At 36.2% G+C, this 19185-nt stretch overlaps 1 protein-coding gene across 2 annotated transcripts in view; it reads right to left on the bottom strand.

Moving 5' to 3' along the window:
• The window catches only part of Unc13b (unc-13 homolog B), a 207274-nt gene that overhangs the window by 98234 nt on the left and 89855 nt on the right, over positions 1-19185 (bottom strand). The window contains exons 8-9 of one of the 2 annotated variants that reach the window (XM_026415263.2): positions 5987-6022; positions 786-1020 (exon numbers count right to left, since the gene is read on the bottom strand). In XM_026415263.2, coding sequence (XP_026271048.1) covers positions 786-1020; positions 5987-6022 — 271 coding nt within the window. The remainder of the gene's footprint in view (positions 1-785; positions 1021-5986; positions 6023-19185) is intronic. The other variant, XM_026415255.2, reaches the window with a different exon arrangement.

Genomic DNA, 19185 nt, shown 5'->3' with positions numbered 1-19185 from the left:
GCAATGGGGAGGGAACTAGAAGGAAGAAAGGGAATAGGGTAAGGGAAGACAGGTGTGGGTAGGAGATTCTTTATTGTATGCTATACTGTATTTTAAATTTTATTCAACCATGAAATACTTTAAATATTTAAGAAATTAAATTAAATTAAAACAAAGTTCCAGCAAAAGTACTGAATTTGCTATGATAAGATCATATTGGTTTTCTTATAAAGTTCCCAGAAAATATTTTAGCAGGAAAAATTACCCAAATATTCAATATCTATGATTTTCTTTTTTTTCACTGTGGTGAAGGGTGTATCAAAACCACTGAGCTGAGCCAGGGGCAGTTGTGCACACCTATAATCCAAGAGATGGGAGGCTGAGGCAGGGAGATTGTAAGTTCAAGGACAGTCTGGGCAACTTAGTGAGACCTTATAAAGAATAAACAGGGATTGGGGATGTACTTCAGTACTAGTAAAGCACCCCTGGATTCAATCCCTGGTATGGGAAAAATAAATCACTAAGCTGGCAGCAAGGGGGAGCCATCCACCCCAAGTGAGAATGCCCTCACTAGTTGAAAATCACTGATCATAAAGAAAAGTATTCCTGGTAAAAATGTATATGGATGATGTATATGAATGTGTAGAAGAGAAAAGAGACTGAAAATATACACAAAATGACAGAAGCTTGGCCCATCATACTGCTATATTGTACCACTTCAAGTCAAAGCACTCATATCCTTCTTGTCAATTGTTTCATGGGAACTGATTGCTAGGAAGAGAAAGTGCTTTGTTCCTAATACCTACCTGAGGGCCCGACGCTCTGGATAATCAAGGTCATAACTCTGTATAGAGTCATTGCAAGAATCCCGGGAACTGCCCTGAAGCAGTAGCTGATGTGGCAATCGCACAGGCACAGGAAACTGGTGCACAGAAGCATTGGGCTGGGAAGTCGTATGGTAAGGAGGTGGGATGCTATTGCTGGTCTCACTGCGATAGTCACTGTCACGGTCATCGACGGCACTATCAGGGTCTTCAAAGGCTGTGAAATAAGCACAGTCAGTCCAAGAACTCCAGCTTTATTTAGTTCTTCAGAACTTTTTCTGCTCTAACATTGATAACCACAAGTCTGAACCTTTAAAACGAGAACTAGCTGAGCTACATATGAGCCCAGTGACCTCAAAAACATATGTGGAAGAATCTCAATTAATATCCACAAGCTCTATCAAATAAGATAAAACACCTGGTTTAATTTTAGTTCTGATTCTCAGAAGTGCTCCAAGTTGCATTTTTCCAGGGCAGAATTTTCTAGAATTCTGCTACTTTAGTTTTAATAATCCTAATTAAAATCTGTTTTTAAATGTCACAAATAGATTTTGGTCCTCTATTGTTATCAAAGGGGAAAAACAGCATTTCCATATCTTAGAAAAGATAAATTTTAATTTAAAGTTAGACTGGTTTTTTTCAGACTTTAAAATGCATGGGCTAAACCAAAAAAGAGATCAACCATGAGGAGCTGGTCAAAGCCAAGGCTTAGAAATCAAGCCAAAGGCTCTAGACTAGACGTAGCTGAGAACAGCAGCAGACTTACTGTCTGGATGTCATGGCAAGTTTTTCTAACAATTCCTATTAAGTACCTACACCCTGGGCTCAGAATTCCCATCCTGACCATGAGCTGAGAGAAGAAGAAAACATACACTACTCATGGGATATTGCTGATAATGCAGCCATTTTACTAAACAGCAGTGACTACAATTTTTCAGAATTTTATCTACTTTCCAGACCAGCTAAAGTGACCACCATTACAAATCAAAATGATGCTTGGAAAGGGAGCTCAACCCTTTCAAAAAAAGCAGTGTTTGGGGGCTGGGGTTGTAGCTCAGTGGTAGAACACTTGCTTAGCATGTGAGAGGCATTGGGTTCGATCCTCAGCATCACATAAAAATAAATCAAATAAAGGTATTGTGTCCATCTACAACTAAAAATATTTTTTAAAAGTAGTGTTTGTAAACTACTTTATAGAGAAGCAATATCTGACACCATATCCATATGTGTATGATTAACAAGGTCTCACATGTCCTTTCTTGCCAACTTCCTATTTGATTCTCAATGAGGAAAAGGAATATTCATCATCCTGAAAGAGAGATACTTTTAGCAGATGATGGACTCCTCACATTAGTAATTTTAAAAGACAGTCTGGGGGCTAGGATTGTGGCTCAGCAGTAGAATGCTCACCTAGCATGCATGGGACCCTGGGTTCAATCCTCAGCACCACATAAAAATAAATAAAACAAAGGTATTGTGTCCAACTACAACTAAAAAAAATTTTTTTTAAAAAAGATAGTCTGGGTAGCAGTTTTGGCAGTAGAAGCCTCCTGAAGACCATAATATTAGGCTTTTACAATCACTGTGGCAGTAGACAAGGACTTGTATCCATGCAGTAGAAATGGAGAGGAGTTAATGAACTATATAAAAAAAAATCCAGGCAGAACTGATAAAACTTGGGGGAAAATGGACAGTGATCCCTTGGCTTCTAAACTAAACCTAGTAGATAATAATTTCACTAAAAGAGACAGCACAAACATGGGGTTGTGTTTAAGCACTGGATTCCAGATCACATTTGTGGGTTCAGCTGGGAAATGGAGTAGAGGTTAAACTCCACTGGAGTTTATAGCAACAAGGTGAGACCAAGGGTAGGCATAAGAGGAGATCATATCAGATTATTCCACTTGAGTTTATGGCACCATGTGAGTATTTCAAAAGGAAAGGAGATCAATCAAGTCCCAAGGCAAAAAAAAAAAAAAATCAGGATAAAGATGCTAAAATTCAAAGAGTCAGAAACAATTATTAGTAACACTTTCTGGTTAAAGTAGTCATCTGACAAGCAAGAGTAGTTCATATTGAAAACAAAGATAAACAACAAGAATGCAAAGCATTCTGGCTACAAAGCATTCTGATGACACATTAGCAGAAACAGACTTTGGAGGCACTGGTTTTAACCCTTGATGAATTTCTTGTTCTCAAAATCAAAAAGAAAAAGGTCAAGAGACAAAAACAATATGCCATTCAGACTTAATTCTTTCTGAACCTACAGAAGGAGCAGTAAGTCTGAAGAAGTCAGTGCTGGACTATTCATGCATTACAGATGTGGGAACAGAAACAACAAAGAAGACAAAACTGAAAGTCTACTTAAATTCAGGCAAGAAATATATTAGCACTAAAGTCAGAAAATCAAGACTGAGTCTACAAAGAGGCAACAACAATAGATGATCCTATCGACCATAAGGCCAAAGAGATTAGCTCAGTCAGAATTAGGAATCCATGATCCAAAGCCAGAAACTACTTAGACAATTTATCACTCTATCTGATCTCCTAAATAATGCTATGCTTTATTATTTTGCTAGGCTAAGGGGAGAAATACCCACCAACTTTTCTAAAGACGAACAACACTTCTATATTAAATAAATAAAGGGCAAATATTAAGGAAAAAAAGTGCCTAGAAATAAAACAGGGACCTAGAGGATGCCTTTTGCTAAAAATAGTGACTCTTTACCAAGGCCAGCAGATGCCCTATGAGTAACCAAAACCAGGATAAAGCTTGGCATCTGACTTCATTTTGTATCAGTCTCCTTTATTACCATAAATTTTGAGTCATATCCCTGCTCAGCTTTTCACATATGCATGTTAATCATTTAAGAAGTATTCATCTAACAACTAGTAATACATGGTTTATTAACCCTAAATTTACCTGATATGTCTTATTCCCCTTGAAGACTGAGGTACGAGATTTATAGCATCCTGTTTCAGGCCCCTAGAGTGGTACCTAGAAGTCTCCAATCATCAATCCCTACCACAGGTCTGACAGACAAACATCCTGAGCAGCAAGTAGTAATTCCCCCTCAATTGATAGTCTTCTCTGGAGCTACTTCACAGAAGTCAGTCTACAGTTTGGCCAAGACTGATTAATTATGCATACCTACTGCTCCCTGCTCCAATTCTTCCTCTATTTGAACTTAAAGCTCCTACTGGCAACCTGAAGACAGGGCTGAGACAAAGATAGGGCTGAGATACTGGATCTCACTTTGCCTTCCCAATATGGTCCTACTGATTAAAGTTTCTTTTCCTGATTTTCACCATCACCTTTTCTGTTTAGTGGTTGGGGCAAGTGGCAGGCCATGGTTAATTGGGATCCTTGGGGTCAAGCTTCTGGCTAGGATGCAGGTCACAGCAAGAAAAGGTTAGAAGAAGAGAGAATATAAAAAACAGGAGAGTCAGGAGAAAGAAAATACAAAAAAAAAAAAATGAGGTGAGACAAAAGAGAAATACGGGAAAAAAGTAGGCAGAGGCAAAGGCCAGTTTATTTCCTCTCTACCACCCTCAATTTCCCTAGAAAGTAAATTTCCTGGCACAACCAAATCTAACTAGAAACTGAAAAAGGAAATTAAGGAAACTGTGTAACCCTTCAGTTTGAATAAAAGAACTGTTATTTTAGTGTGTCAGTCACCATCTCCTACTTAGCTCTACAATCTACTCCATAGTACCATGTTCACTAGAAAAACTCCAGGTTTTGCAGAGAAAAAGAAGCTGAGTACAGGTTTGGTTATTCAGCCTAAGGAAGGACCTGTGGCTAGTTAAATGACAAACACTGAAAAACCCCTAGCAAAGACCATTTGAAGTATGGAAAATTTAAAAGATGGGGACATTTACTCATTCAAATACTGAGTGCCTACATGCAAGGTTAAACAGCAAAGAAGGTTCAGAATACAAGTCAAGTAATACAGGTATGAAAACATGAACAGAATGAATTGTTATACAAGGAAGTTACTACATAAGAGTAGCATAAATTAAGCACAATATCAATTGAAAACTTCCTGAGAGGGTGAGTAAGGAAAGCTTTATGGAGGAGACAGCTTTGAAGAACTTTGTGCTTTCAAAAGGTAAAGACTGAGGGGAAAATATATCTTCTGGATTCTGGATAAAAGCAATAGCATGATTAAAGGCCCAAACAGGAGAGAGGCCATACATTTTTTAGAAATATTTTGTTAGCTAGCTTGGCAGCTACATAAAAGGAAATGTACAGGAATGATAGAAAATAAGCCTGGAAAAGGTGGCTGGGGAAAGTAATCTAACTTGGGGCAAATGAGGCTCTCTGGTATTTAGTGCTCTCTGGTATGTAGTATTCTTGGATTCAGTTCCCATCTTTAAATAGTAAGTATAGCTAGAACTTTATCAGCCGGGGTTGGGGTCGGGGGTGAGGGGGGATCAAAGAGAACTGGCACATTTTTTCAAGGCTTAAGTTACTTTTTATTGGCTTGAAAATCTTAACTTCTCTGCACTCTTAGGCTGCTTTTGAGCAGTTCTCTAACAGTAAAAATACTTGGGATTCAAATTACAGCAAGTACATACTTTGTGAGAAAATACAATGACAGGACAAAATTTGACCCTTCTAAGCACCTGTTCGATACGTAATCACTAAGACTCAACTTCATCCCTTGTTAGATGGGTAACACAGTCAGTAATATCAGCCTAGAGCTAGAAAGAACTGGCTGCCCACTCTTTTAAGCTCTAGAACAAATCTCTAGCAGGGCTACTTCAAGGAAAGCTGAACCATGTTCTCAGCCTCTTGTTTCCTTCATAAAACCAGAATTTTGGCTGAAATGACATTCACATTTTGTCAGACTAATAAACCCAAGACAGTAGTGTATTCTGCATTTCTCCCCAGTCATACTGATAAAGATCTGGGAAATAATGATCAGGTGATCCTGGCATGATTTTGACTTGCACTTTGATTTGAAATCTGCCCTCTTACCCCCACAATCTTCAAGAAGCCAGACTGAAATAATATAATATTCCACTACAGACAATTGTCTCCCAATAGTCAAGTGGGAGAGGAAAGGACAATGGTGTTATATATGCTTGTATGCATGAATATCCAGCTTCATGGTTCAAAGGGAAAACATTAAAAGGTAAGACCAGGAAAATTATAAGAAATTGAAATTCTTACGTACTTTGCTGCTCTCCCCAGCCCAAATAGGTCCAGTGACCTAAGAAAACCACAAAGAACAAGCAAAAGAAGTGTGATAGAGACAATTTTAGCAGGAAGTCAAAGATCATTTCCCCATCCACCCATTCTTAAATGCCTATCTTACTTGGGCCTGCCCTACTTGTATTCCATTAACTTAACATGGAGAGTCTCTGCCTTCTACCAATACGAGAAAAATCTAAAAAATAGTCTTGCTCTTTGGTATTGACTGGATACAGAATTACAAAACAAAAAAATAACAAAAACTACTGCTTCCTTCTAGGCCTAGGTTAGTCCCTCTCTCAGGGCATCATGCTTTAGGAGCTCTTCCTTCCCTTAGTCAAAGTAAGAAAAATTTTACCTACTGCTTCTAAGAAATCTTTCCTTATCTCTGTGTTCACCAAACCTGAGCCTGTCACAGTATATCTACCAGAAGCTCAGTCCTGATACCATGGGTCTGGGATGATCCCCTGTCTGGAAGTGATGATGTCCAGTTTTGCTGCTTTCTACTAAAAGAAAGTTAAAAAGCCAAAGAATGGCAATGTCTCTCTTAAAAACTTACCCTCCAATAGTCCAATATGTAATAAAATATGCTGGCCTATTGGATCCTCAGAGAGAACTATTTTTTCTGAATTATAAAATTTTTAATAAAATCCACTTAAACACAGAAACTGAAGGATAGAAGAAAATGAAACATCTTCTACTTATTTTTAAAAATAAGTTAAAAATTAAATACTAATCAAATTTAAATCCTATCCCATACCCAAAATGAATTTGAAGCAACTACTTGTGACAAAGATATCAATAAAAATAGGCAGTTAATCCCATTAAACAAGAAGTCATTTAATTTATGAAGGTAGGTTTTAAAGTCAAAGCTCAGTTCTTCTGGCTCTACCACATACTAGTGCTCTGATCTTGACAGATGTTTCCTTATCTATAAGTGAAAATAACAATAGCATGATTCTCCTCACATCCTTGTAAGGATTAGAGGAGAAATGCATGGAAAATACTTAGGACTGTTACTGGAATACAGTCAGCAACAAGCATTTGCTGTTTTGTCCTGTTGCCAGGTTTTTATTTGTTTTACAGTTTCCTAATAAATAGGTGGCACAAAGAAAACACCCCCCAGGTCTGCAGACTCTGACAGCCTAAGGTCCACTAAGGAATCTACATTATCTGATCCGGATGGTCCTCAGAGTTCTGAAGATAAAGCTCACTTGAAAGTTTACAATCTGACTCAAAATTCTAGGTGCATTGATGATGTCAACCCAAGCTGGCTGCATTTCTCTCAGCTAACCCCTATCCTAGGCACATGGGGCTAATCAGTTACAGGCTATTAAATTTAGAATACAGTGAAAAATCACTTTTCTTCCCAGGTACTTACCTTCTTCCTCCCCTCAGAGAAGACATGGTGTTTTAATATGTCATTGAAAAATTTCAATAACTGATATAATTGAGTTTACTTTTTTTTTTTTTGGTACCAGGGTTTAAACCCAGGGTGTTTTACCTCTGAGCCACATCCCCAGCCCTTTTTAATATTTTATTTAGAGATGAGTCTCGCTGAGTTGCTTAGGGCCTCGATAAATTACTGAGGCTGGCTTTGAACTCACAATTCTCCTGCCTTGGCCACCTGAGCTGCTAGGATTACATAGGATTACATGGGATTACAGGTATGTGCCACCATGCCTGGTTAATTTAACTTTCTAACCATGGCAGGAGTTAAAGGAAAATTTTTCCAGGCTTTCCCATGCTCACCATAGCAACTGTGAGAGTGTAATTAACTTGTTTCTTTTTTTTTTTTTTTTTACATTTTTACTTAAAAATTGAAAAATATTTGTTTATATTTTTGTCATTTGTTTTTTTTAAACATTTTTTATTGGTTGTTCAAAACATTACAAAGCTCATGACATATCATCTTCCATATATCTTGTTTCTTTTTAAAAGAAAATGGAGAGAAAAACAATCATGAGATGCTCAGAATATGTCTTTCAACCTAGTTGAAATTTCCTATATGATAAAAACCACAGTCTCTCACAGTAGCATAGTGTTCCTATGATGTTGGAGGAAGAAGGCAGCCAGACCCACTATCCTACATAGCTTGAAACTACTTCAATGTGGTTATATGGCAAGTAAAAAAAAAAAAAATTCTAGCAGTTCTAGGATTCAATTCAAAATTAATTCTCTTTCCTAAAAGGTAAACCTGAAATTATCCCAGTCTCCCAGGCTAAGTGACTAGGCCACAGCAATATAGAGGCTTCTTCTTCTGCATATTTTGTCTTGTTTCTAGTTGAAAATGTAAGAAATCAAAAATAGTCACATTAAAAAATAAGGTCTATAATTATCAAACAAAACACTCCCAGGCAACTGTTACATCACCAATTAATAGTCCAGTGCTAGTTAATTTTTCCAAAACTCTAAAACAACAGAATATTGCAGCCTCACACCCCAAGTGAATAGCCATCTGTCTAAGCAATGACAGGACTCACCTATCAATTACTTAATTGTAGTAATTACCAGGTAGCTTAGAAAGACATAAAGTCAAACATTAGAAATTATTCCCTTCCCTTTTTCTAGACAGTAGATTAGATAAGTACCATAGAACTTCTCTTTCTATAGAAAATAGTAGTAAAAAACCTATAATTAAGAAAAGCACTTCAAACCTAACATAGGGAAATAAAAAAAGAAAAAAAACTATTAACCTACCTTACTTATGAATACAGACACAAAAAATTCAAAATGAAATACAAGTAAATCAAATTAATATTATAATAAAACAGTAATTTATCATAATTGATTATATTATAAAAATGCAAATATAATTTTAATAAAATTGATTAATGCACTCATCATATTAATAAGTTAAAGGAAAATACTCATTCAGGCATTCTGAAATGTTCAACATCCACTCCTTATTTTAAATGTAAAAGTTCTACTGAACAGAAAAGTGAACAAATCATAACTGCACTGTTCAATGAAACTGAACACGCTCATAATAACACACAGATCAAGGAAGAGCATTACCACCACCCAGCAGTCCTCTTCTACCCCTTTACAGTCACAACTAGCCTTTAACTCAGGTATTTCCTCTGCATATTGCCACACTATTTTTCCAGAGAGACACAATTTATTTCCCTCACCTCTTCCGTCTTTGCCCAAATGTTACCTTCTCATTGTGACCAATATTCTCATCATCTTATTCAAAATTGAAATTCAAGTCCAATTCTATAATTACCGATTGTTTTATCAACATAGATTTTTTTGTTGGTCTGCTCTCTAATATTCTGTATGACTGATTTCCTTATTCATTGTGCTTATTGTTTGCCTCTTGACACTCAGGATTTTGTTTTGCTCCCTGATATAGCCTAAGCACATACAAAGAATCTAGAAAGAAAGTGTCAAAAATGTTTATAGAAGGAAAGAATGGTGTGGGAAAAGGGGAGGGGCAGGAGGACCAGTGTGGTTGGATGTGAGAAAACAAGTACAATGGTAGGAACACAAATAGGTGTAATTTTTTTAAGAGTGTAATTTGACAGTATTTAACAAAATCTGAAATGGGCATATTTTACATAATAATCCCACTTATAGATACTCATTTATTCAACTAATATTTACTCAGCAAAGTTATTGTGGATACATAGGCACATTCCATCATTAAATTTATAGCCAAGGGAAGGAAATAAATATTAAGCAAATAATCACACATACTGAACAAGTGCTATACAAGAAAAGTACATAAATATGTAATAGAGGAAAGATCTATTTACACATATTTTCCAAAAAAACATAATTGTATAAAGTTTCTCACTGTATTCTAATAGCAAAAATGTGGGAACAAGGCAAATGTCCACCAATAGGGTAAGGGTGTTTTAAATTATTTTACTTGACCACATTTTCACTTGACCAACCTTCTAGTCCAACTATCAATTTACAGAAAATACAGAGGACAGAAGAATGTATTAAACTATACCATGGGGATGTATTGACCAAAATCCAAAATGTGGGAAATTGTACAAGTCAAACAAAATTATGGAGTCAAATGACCTGATTTCTTCAACAAACTGCAAGGAAAAAATTAAGAGATAAGACCAGACCCACAGGTAAAAAAGCATTGTTAATATATACCAAAAAGGCAAAACAGGCAAAAATAAAGTCTAACATTTGGATATACACACTTGGATGATAACATCAATGAAAAGCAAGGAAGTCATCTAAAGAGTAAGAACATTAGTAACTTTTAGACATGAGAGGGTTAAGACTGGGATAGGGCACGTGGAAGATTCTGGCAAAAGTCTACTTTTTGCCCACTTTAACACTAATTCATTAAATCAAACATTCAGTTATCTATATATCTGTGTCATATTCTATAATTAGAGGAGTTGTAGTAAATCCTCCTCACTATAACTCCCGCCATCTGATTGTTATTCTTCTGCATCAAGTTTTCAAAGGCTCCCCATTGTCTTCAAGATAAAATATGAACCCCTTGCTATGGCATTCAAGCCCTTCATGATACTATCTTTCTGCATCTCTCTGGCCTCATCTCTGACTCTTCCCCACTCTTCTCATTCCCCCATCCTCAAGCCATCCAGAATTTTCTATTTGTAGTACCCCCCAACATGCTTTTTCACTCTAGTATTCTTGTACCAAAAATTCTTTTCTCCTACTCATCCTTCAAGACTCAATTTATGCCAGGAGTTTCATGGGAGGTAGGAATGAATAGGTAAACCATAAGGCAGTGGAGCTATTCTGTATGATACCAAAGGGTAGTTATATGTCATTACACATCTATGTCAAAACCCATAGAATGTACATCAAGAGTGAACCAAAATGTAAACTATGGACTTTGATTGAGATCACATCCTCTGGAATGCCTTTCCTAATCACCCTAAATTTGGGTTTTTTCTTCTGTACTCCTTGAATACCAAGTACTTACCTTTACCATTCACTTATCACATGATACTACTTACTTGTTTCTTCCTTTCTGAACTTGAGTTCCCCAAGGTCAGGGATTTTCCCATCTCTATATGCCTAGTGCCTAGCATGCTTCTTGGTATGAGGAAGAGGTATCCAATAATTATTTGTGTAATTAACAATCCTATCAACTGTTGCTATCTGCAACAATTCTGTCAATCAAGTTTATCAAATTCATCTCTTTATTACTCTGAGCCAATAAAACCTATAAAAATAAGCCATCAGATGACCACATTTTTATGGGAATAATCAATCTTACTGTGCCCAGAAATAGATACTTAAGTGCTCTCATCAAATCAAACTTTGATACATTAACCTGACATTTTTAAAGTGCATAATGAGTATCATTGTAACTAAACATAAATGATAATAAGCTGATGTAATGACTACAATTAGCTACCTCAAATTTCTTTCTGGAAGAAGGCAGGATAGAAATAAATAAATGAATGAGTCAGAAGACTACAATTAACATTTTTATCAGCTAAACCATATTGTTACAGTTTCTGCCTTTTCTTTGTTAGTTTGCCAGCACCTATAATCAGCATCAATGTCAACTGCTTCCACTGATACCACATGCACAGCGTAAAACTCATCACCCCATCACCATTCCTTCTTACTGGCAGAAGTCTTGGACCTATTGTGCTGCCCTGCCACTAAAACAATTCTACCTGTGCACTGTTGAGGAGTTAAGGAGTCTATAATTAGTTTATTTTTCTGCCTCTCTGAGTCCTAGACTGGAGACAGCAGAAGCTATGGACTGGCAGATCCTTTACTCCCCGCTACCCAATGAGATGAGGTATTAGGGAAGAATGTTCTAACCAATAAAAGATTCCTTGGCCAGGATTTGTGGTGGGGAGAGGTTTCTGAATCCTTTCTTCATAGTTTTTATTTATCCTACCATGAATAATCTCTACCTTAAATCATTATACTCAAATTAGTTTAAGACATCTCTAACCTCACCTCTTCTAGAAAGCCTTTCTGAACAAATTTCATACCATTCTTAACAAGATGCTTCTGTGTTTGCCACCCTACCACCATTCCTTCTGTTGTCATATTATTATTGAAAATGAAATCAAATGTTGGCCCAAAATTTAAATATACACAGAAAGTTGTTGATGAACCAGAGAAAGGACTTTGAGCAGATCGACAAAAAAAAGGACCCAGTTATCAAAATCCAAAATAGGAAGTCAGGGAATCAGAGGACCAGGATGGTAGACAAGGGAAAGACAGGTTAGACAGGCAAGCGGGAAGGAGACTGAGTGAATCCTGTACTGGCTATTTCTAAAAGCCAAAGGAAGATAAAACACTCTCTTTCTTTGTTAGTGGAGTTATGAATAATACATTCTGTCAGATAATTTTGCAATGTCTTAAAAAAATGGGGGTTGTAGCTCAGTGTTAGAGCATTTGCCTGGCATGTGTGGGCACTGGGTTCAATCCTCAGCACCACATAAAAATAAATAATTAAATAAAGGTATTTCATTCATCTACAACTAAGAAATTTTTTAAAATGTTAAATGAACCATTACATGCACAACAGCTTTGACCTAGCAATTCCACTTCTAGCTAATCACCCAATACAGACAGATATTCATAAATATATGAAATTATGTTTGTAAAATGATATCAATTTCAACACTGTAACTGCAAATATTGAAAGAAGCTAAATGTTCATTCAAAACCTAATATATGCAACTCAAAACCTAGTATATGCCCAAAAGGTTGAAAGTAGATATTCAAATATTTGTACACTACTCTTAATGGCAGCAGTATTCAAAACAGCTAAAAGTAAAAGACAAACAAAAGAACAAATTTGCATCAGCAATGAATGGATAAACAAATTGTGATATACCCATACAAAGGAATATTAATCAGCCATAAAGTGGAATAAAGGTCTGATACATGCTACAACACAGATAAACCTCAAAAACATTATGCTATGTGAAGAAAGCAATTACAACAGGGCATGGGGGTACATGCCTGTAATCCTAGCAGCTCAAGAGGCTGAGACAGGAGGATCACAAGTTTGAGTTTGGCCTCAGCAATTTAGCAGGCCCTAAGCAACTTGGTGAGACCCTGACTCAAAATGAAAAATAAGAGTGCTGGGGATGTACCTCAGTGATAAAGTGCACTGGATAAATCCCCAGTACTAAAAAAATATATATATGTGTATATCAATTGCAAAAGAGCACATATTAAATGATTCTTTTCATATGAAATGTCCAGGAAAAGTAAATCCATAAAGAAAGGAGATTAAGGGTTGCCAGAGGTGAAGGGTGGAAAGAATTGAGAATGAATGTTTACAGGTATGGGATCTCCTTTGAAAGTGATGAAAATGTTTGGAACTGATAGAGGTGATGGTTCCATAACTCTGTGAACATACTAAATGTCACTGGATTAAAAACTTTAAAACAATTGATTTTATGCTATATAAATTTCAACTCAATAAAAATATTCATTAATAGGTGACTGGTTCCATATATACATGTATATATGAAAAAAAGCAAGGCATACAATACTATCATACTAACATTTGTTGGGGGAATTTATAGCTATCTATCCACATGTTTGTGAATACATAAACTCTTTCTAGAGCAATCTATAATAAATAGTGGTTGCTCTACTATGTAAAGCAGTATGGAGATTCCTCAGAAAATGGGACTACCATTTGACCCAGTCATCCCGCTCCTGGGTTTATCCCAAATGACTTAAAATCAGCATACTACAGTGATGCAGATATATCAATGTTTATAGCAGCTAAATTCACGATAGTTAAACTATGGAACCAGCCTAGGTGCCCTTCAACAGATGAATGGATAAAGAAACTGTGGTATATATACACAATGGAATATTACTAAGCCTTAAAGAAGAATGAAATTATGGCATTTGCCAATAAATGGATAGAACTGGAGAATACTATGCTAAGTGAAATAAGTGAATCCCAAAGAACCAATTGCTGAATGTTTTCTCTGATATGCAGATGATAATTCACAATGAGGGGGTGGGAGGAGAACAGAGGTAATATGGATTAGACAGAGGGGAGTAAAGGGAGGGGAAGTGGCATGGGAGTAGGAATAGTAGTAGAATGAATCAGACATTATTACCCTAAGTGCATATATGATTATATGACCGGTGTAACTCTACCTCATGTACAATCAGATGAATGAGAAGTTATGATGTGTCAAAATGCATTCTACTGTCATGTATAACTAATTAGAATAAATATATTCATATATAAATAATAAATGGTGATGGCTTCTGGGCACAAATGCAAGGCTAAAGGATAGGTAGAGAAAAAAAGGACTGTTTTTCATAACATACATATTATCTCTTTTGAGTTTTGTACTTCTACAACATGGTTCCTCCAAAAACAAATAAAATAAAATGGAGAAAAACATCCCAGTGTAAGGTAAATAAGAATCAGTCACCTTCAGAACACCACAATAAATTACAAAGCTTTAATGAAAGAATGAGAGTCTCAGAAAGAAGTGGCAAAATGGGAGCTGAGGACAGAGCTCAGAAGTAGATACTGGCCTAGCAAGCACAAGGCTATAGGTTTGATCCTCAGTGCTATCCAAGAACAATAATCAAAGTGGCAAAATGGTGGGGGAAAAGTGGCAAAGGAATAACATGAGCTCTGTACATTTGCCTTCTAGGATTTTAGAAATGAAAAGGGGAAAATAGAGGAAGCTTGTAAGCTATAAGAATCTGTATACAGAGGCCAGTTGGTCATATAATCCTATTTTCCTGCAGTATGTGTGGTCCATGGTAAATTTATAAAAGTCATCAATGATGTACGGCTTGCTCTTCTACTTCCAGTGCTCACAGAAATAGGTATTTAGTCATAGCAACCATATATTAGCCACCAAAAAATTAAGTGGCACAAAATTTTCAATCCTACCATGATGGATTTAAAAGGAAAGAAGGTGATGAGCAACAAGGTGGTCAATAGGTATTTGAAATAAAAGAAAGGGTTCCCAAAGGAATGAATCTGCCAAACGAGGCCAGCCCCATATTTCTTAGCTCTTTGAAGAAAATTGTACAGCATAGGGATTCATTTCCTTCAGCAGATTAGCAAGCACAGCTGTGACATCACTCTACTTCCTCCACACCAACATGCCTTGCATAATTTGAATCCTTTTCTGATATTTTTCAATTTTCTTACTATGAAAAATCTTTCCTTTCAACCAACACACTTCATTTGGTTCTTTCAAAAGTCATTTCTAAATTCACTGCTCTGGAAAGCCTTCTTGAATAATCTTTATGCCATCCTTAGCCATTTGTTTTTTCCTTTGCCACCTTAGGACTTTCCTGATTCAGAAGATTATTATGAACCTGCTAAGCACAATTATAAATAACACTGAAGTTGCACTTTTTGTGTATGTGGCCTCCTTTGACCTGAGTCTAGGTTATAATCCAGGCCTTCTGATTCTTTTTGCATCCACTTATTAGTGCCTCTTTGACCCCCCAAAATATGTTCTTTGTTTACCTGTACATTAGAAGCCTTTGGGGAGGAAGAACCTAAAAGATCTAATGGATAAACTCCTTTGAACTCAAAGGCTTTGGATTTCTTTTCTGTAATAGTGGTCTAGAGCCCTAAAAGTTTCACAAGAGAAATTAAGAAAAGTTGTCTTTTTGGCAAGCATCTCCTAAAATTTCATTATTTCTACTAAGGAAAACCATGAACACCTTAAAATTACCTTACAATATACCTGAGAAAACTTTAGTTATTGCCAACTTCACGTCTCATTTGTCAAAATATGAGTTTAGCAGTCTTAATTACAGAAGCATCCTAGAAATATATAAACTCTGGAGAAATTTCTAATCCAAAGAAAAAGAATGCCACCTTCCAGAAAACACTGGAAACCACACATTCACCACCCCTAAAATCCAACTGTCTTTCCCTAAAACACAGATGGGATGAGGTACCTCAGGAGCAAACAACCAAGTATCACTTCCTTCCTCTAACACATTGGAGACTAAGACTAAGAAACCAAAGACTGTCCGTACCCTTATTATGCACCAGTCTAATAGGAAAAAATCCTGTCATTCAAGGAGTAATGGTAAGTTAAGGAAAAGTTTAGAGTATTTTATTAAACTATCATAGAAGATAATGACAGACAGTGCACCCATGAGCATTAGCTCTATTATTACATACCAAAATTTGTGCATTTACATATATATAGTTTCACATGTTCATATATTGCATAAAGTTTTTAACTTATTTTTAAAAAAGAAAAATTAAAACAATAGGAGAATATGCAGTAAACTGTATATAGTAGTAATCTCAGAGTGGAGTAGAGAGGGGGGAATTACAGAGTACTTTCAGCCTTCATATCACACATTTCTGAATCATTTAAGATTTTTATAGTAAACATGTGTTTATATTTTTTAAATGGTTTTTTTTTTAAGTAAAAGAAGGGACTGAGTTACTCTGTTTGGAGGAAAAAATCCTCTTCTTAATGCCATACAAAGTAACCACCAAGAATTAAAAAATTGGGAAACACATTCTGTGGCCATAAACTGCCAGAAATTCTTAACCCAATAACAAATGTGTGAAAGTCATTCTAGGAGGGTGAATAAGGTGAATACATTCCTATTGTATTCAAGCCCAAGATTTCCGGAAACTGATCTCTACCACAGAATTCAATTCATAAAATAAACAATCCATTCTGTGTAGTTTCAATAAATTCTTAAAATATGTAATAATTCAAAAAGAACACAAATCAAGAAGTATTTAAATTTCAAATATAAGTTGGCTATAGACATTTTATTATAGTATATGGAATTCAAAAACAAATTCAGAAGATGGACAGAATAATGATGTATACTGTATGCTTGAAGAAGTATAAACTATCAAATGATGCATAAGAAACAATTAGTGATGACTGCCTCTGGGGAAAAGACCCAGATGACTGATACAGGAACAAGAATGAGAGGGAAGCCTTTTATTATATTCCCTTTAATACGTAAAAATTTTACGCCAAGTATGCATATAAAATAGTCAATAAATTAGTTTTAAAATAACGCAAAAAGCAGTTGCCAAATAAGAAAAACATGTTTCTGAATGGCAAATTATATTCCATGAGATTTTTGCCATGATCATGTGGTGCAATGGAAAGAACATGGACCTTAGAACCAGGCTTATGCTTTCACCCCAGTTTTCCCATTTTCTAGGAAAAAAAAAATGATACCAAAAATAACAACTGTTTAGAAAACCTGAAAAAAAAAGTTATTCTGCACAATATCATAAAAAGTGGTCACCAAGAATTCATAATTAACAAGGACACTAATACATTCTGCAACTTTAAATCACAGTGACTTGAAAAGAGATTGCAAAATTTTGACCTAGAGAACACTGAACAGAACCCTCTGAACCCATGATATCTGTTGAAAAGCATAGTATGACAATTAAAAAAAAAAAAAACGACCAGGAAAATTATGGAACTGAACATCTCTTTTATGAGTTTAAGTGAACAGCATAAGCATTATATTATGGCTTCAAGGAGGGCATATGTTTGTAGCTAGCCACGCATGATGACACAGGCCTATAATCCAGCCAACTGAGAGGCTGAGGCAGGAGGACCACAAGTTCAAGGCCAGCCTTAGGAACTTAAAATTAAGACTCCATCTCAAAAAAATAAAAAGGGCTGAGAATGGAGGTGAGTAATACAGTGCCTCTGTATCAGTAGGTTCAATTTCCAGAATTACATTAAAAAAAAAAGTTATGGTGAGGGATTCTGGATCTCCTCAAGAAACTATTACAAGCATAGATTTACCTCCTATATGCTCTTGAAAAGATGCTAGGTCTAGTTGAGTGAAGCCACAAGTTCTCTAAGAGATGTTCTCTTCTATTATGCAGGGGTTATCAGCATGGTGGCAATGGTCATCTATAAAATATATAATACAAAATGCAAATTGCTGTAGAACAGGTTACAGGATCTGGTGCCAGCCAAGCTTTCTTTGCATCTGGAGGCTTTGCAAAATGGTTAGGTCTGATGTTCAGGAAGTGCGAAGTCCTCTCAAGTTGGTGTCCTCTGGTATAAAATACTGGCATGATAACTGAAAGCTGCGTTCTCTAAACTAAAATCCTTGACACAGTAATTGCCAACTGGATTCACTCCTTCTGGCATGGGGTGGGTCCAAAATGGAAGAAAGGGATTCTGGAACAGAAATAGACGGACAAAATGCCTGTTCTGCTGGATTCTACCATCACCTGACTAGGAAAGCAAGACCTGATCTCCTAGAGAACTTGCCTAGCAAGCACAAGGCCCTAGATTCAATCCTCAAAACCATAAATAAAACTGAATATAATTTAGTGTGGCTAGTAAGGTCTAGCTCAACCATTAAAAAAGACCTGGCCCCTACTGAGAGGCAGTCAGAGCACCCATAAATTTAAAGTTAGGCTTGTTTGTGGGGAGTGAAGAAATGGGACTAATAACAGCACTGGCAATATCTTCCCAGAGTTTTGTGCTTGCTTGATTTTAGTGGGGGTATTGCACAATTGTCTACAAAACAGACAGGAACCTAATCTTCCAAGGGGACTATTTGGTTTACCTAGAATATTCTTTATATTGTCATATACAGAATGGGCTATTTCTCTACCTCTTTCTTAGGTAGGATATTAGAAATAAAACAAGTCACAGAGTGACAGTGAACAGTTTTTGATAGAAACCAAGAATAACAGGAGGATTTAAAGAGCATTTGAAATGTGTTACAGACTAGGAATATGGTATATCAGGCCTAATGGCTGAAGAGTAGTAGAAAGCATTGAACAGCCTCTGCTTCCTATCTAAGAATCAATGCACCACATATCAGTGTGGTAGATCAATACAATGATAAGTTGAAAAGGAAGAGACTAAATCATTTTATATAAACATATCTCTTTTACATACAGTGAAAAAGAAATTTTTAAAAATTAATGGTGTCAGAATAAACAACCAAAGAGTATATTACTGACAGTACTTCTGAATGTTTGTTTGGTCACTGTTGTTTCTTTTTTACCCCCACACTTTCTTATTGGCACATTAGAGTTGTACATAATGGTTCACCATTCCCTGTTCCCTTTTCTCCTCCCTCCCCCTGTTGCCTTTCTTCTATTCTAGTGATCTCTCTTAAATTTCCATGAGATCCCCACTACCTTTTCCTTTTTCCTCTCTAGCTTCCACATATGATATAAAACATATGGCCCTGGTCATTGTTATTTCTGATGTGATGCAC

This window comes from Urocitellus parryii, chromosome 4, assembly GCF_045843805.1.
Source record: "Urocitellus parryii isolate mUroPar1 chromosome 4, mUroPar1.hap1, whole genome shotgun sequence".
NCBI classification, from domain to species: domain Eukaryota; kingdom Metazoa; phylum Chordata; class Mammalia; order Rodentia; family Sciuridae; genus Urocitellus; species Urocitellus parryii.
Note: the sequence above shows the minus strand (reverse complement) of the source record. Positions and strands in the feature narration are given on the sequence as shown.